This window comes from Scyliorhinus canicula, unplaced genomic scaffold (assembly GCF_902713615.1).
Source record: "Scyliorhinus canicula unplaced genomic scaffold, sScyCan1.1, whole genome shotgun sequence".
Classification (NCBI taxonomy): domain Eukaryota; kingdom Metazoa; phylum Chordata; class Chondrichthyes; order Carcharhiniformes; family Scyliorhinidae; genus Scyliorhinus; species Scyliorhinus canicula.
This window is the reverse complement of record NW_024055963.1, coordinates 1-997: the sequence shown is the minus strand read 5'-3', so window position 1 is coordinate 997 and position 997 is coordinate 1. Positions and strand designations below refer to the sequence as shown.

The window sequence follows — 997 nt, the reverse complement described above, 5'->3', positions numbered from 1 at the left end:
GGAGGCTGGAGGAGGTCACAGAGGGGGGAGGGGCTGGAGGAGATCACAGTGAGGGGAGTAGAGGCTGGAGGCGATCACAGTGAGGGGAGTAGAGGCTGGAGGAGGTCACAGTGAGGGGAGTAGAGGCTGGAGGAGGTCACAGTGAGGGGAGTAGAGGCTGGAGGCGATCACAGTGAGGGGAGTGGAGGCTGGAGGAGGTCACAGTGAGGGGAGTAGAGGCTGGAGGAGGTCACAGTGAGGGGAGTAGAGGCTGGAGGAGGTCACAGTGAGGGGAGGGGCACTCACCCGAGGGTAGTCATGGTGACGATGGTGTACCAGAACGCGGCGGGAATGCTGATGAAGTTGGTTCCCTCCGTGCTCTTCTCTGCGTAGTACATGACGGTGGCGAAGATGATGATAGCCATGGTTAGTGAGAAGAGGAGGAAGCCCAGCTCGGAGGCGCAGCTTTTGAGGGTGTAGCCCAGGATGCGCAGTCCCTGTGAATGACGGGAGAACTTGAAGATGCGGAAGACGCGGAAGACCCTCAGCGTGACAAAGGCCCCGCTCACGTCCTCGTTCTTGGGCATGACCAGGCCGATGTAATAGGGCATGATGGCCACCACGTCGATGATGCTCATGACACTGCGGACAAAGTCCCACCGGTTGGGCGCGGCGAAGAGGCGCAGGAGGTACTCGAAGGTGAAGATAAGGACACAGGCCGTGTCCATGCACACAAACGGCAGGCTGAATTTCTCGCCGCAGGTCATGGCTTTCTTCTGGCCCGGCGGCGGCTGGCACGGCACCGTCTCCACCACGTTGGCGATGACCGACACGGCGATGAAGAAGCCCGTCACGTAGTAGAAGACCAGCGCCACCGTGCTGGTGTGCGGGTTCTCGAAGGCGCGCCACAGGCGCTGCCGGCCCGTGCTGTTGGGGGGCAGAGGGGCATCGCCGGCGTTCTCTGCCTCCGTGTCCTCCGCCAGCCGCTCGGTGTTTTCCTTCTTCCTGTCGCGGTATT

The 997-nt window shown here is 61.7% G+C and overlaps 1 protein-coding gene across 1 annotated transcript; it reads right to left on the bottom strand.

Annotated features, from left to right (window-relative positions):
* Positions 1 to 281: 281 nt before the first annotated feature.
* On the bottom strand, positions 282 to 992 carry LOC119961387 (potassium voltage-gated channel subfamily D member 1-like; the record flags this gene model as incomplete). Its single annotated transcript, XM_038788775.1, has 1 exon — positions 282 to 992. A coding segment is annotated over one exon (711 nt), but the record flags the coding sequence as incomplete, so codon positions are not given.
* Between the last annotated feature and the right edge of the window lie 5 nt (positions 993 to 997).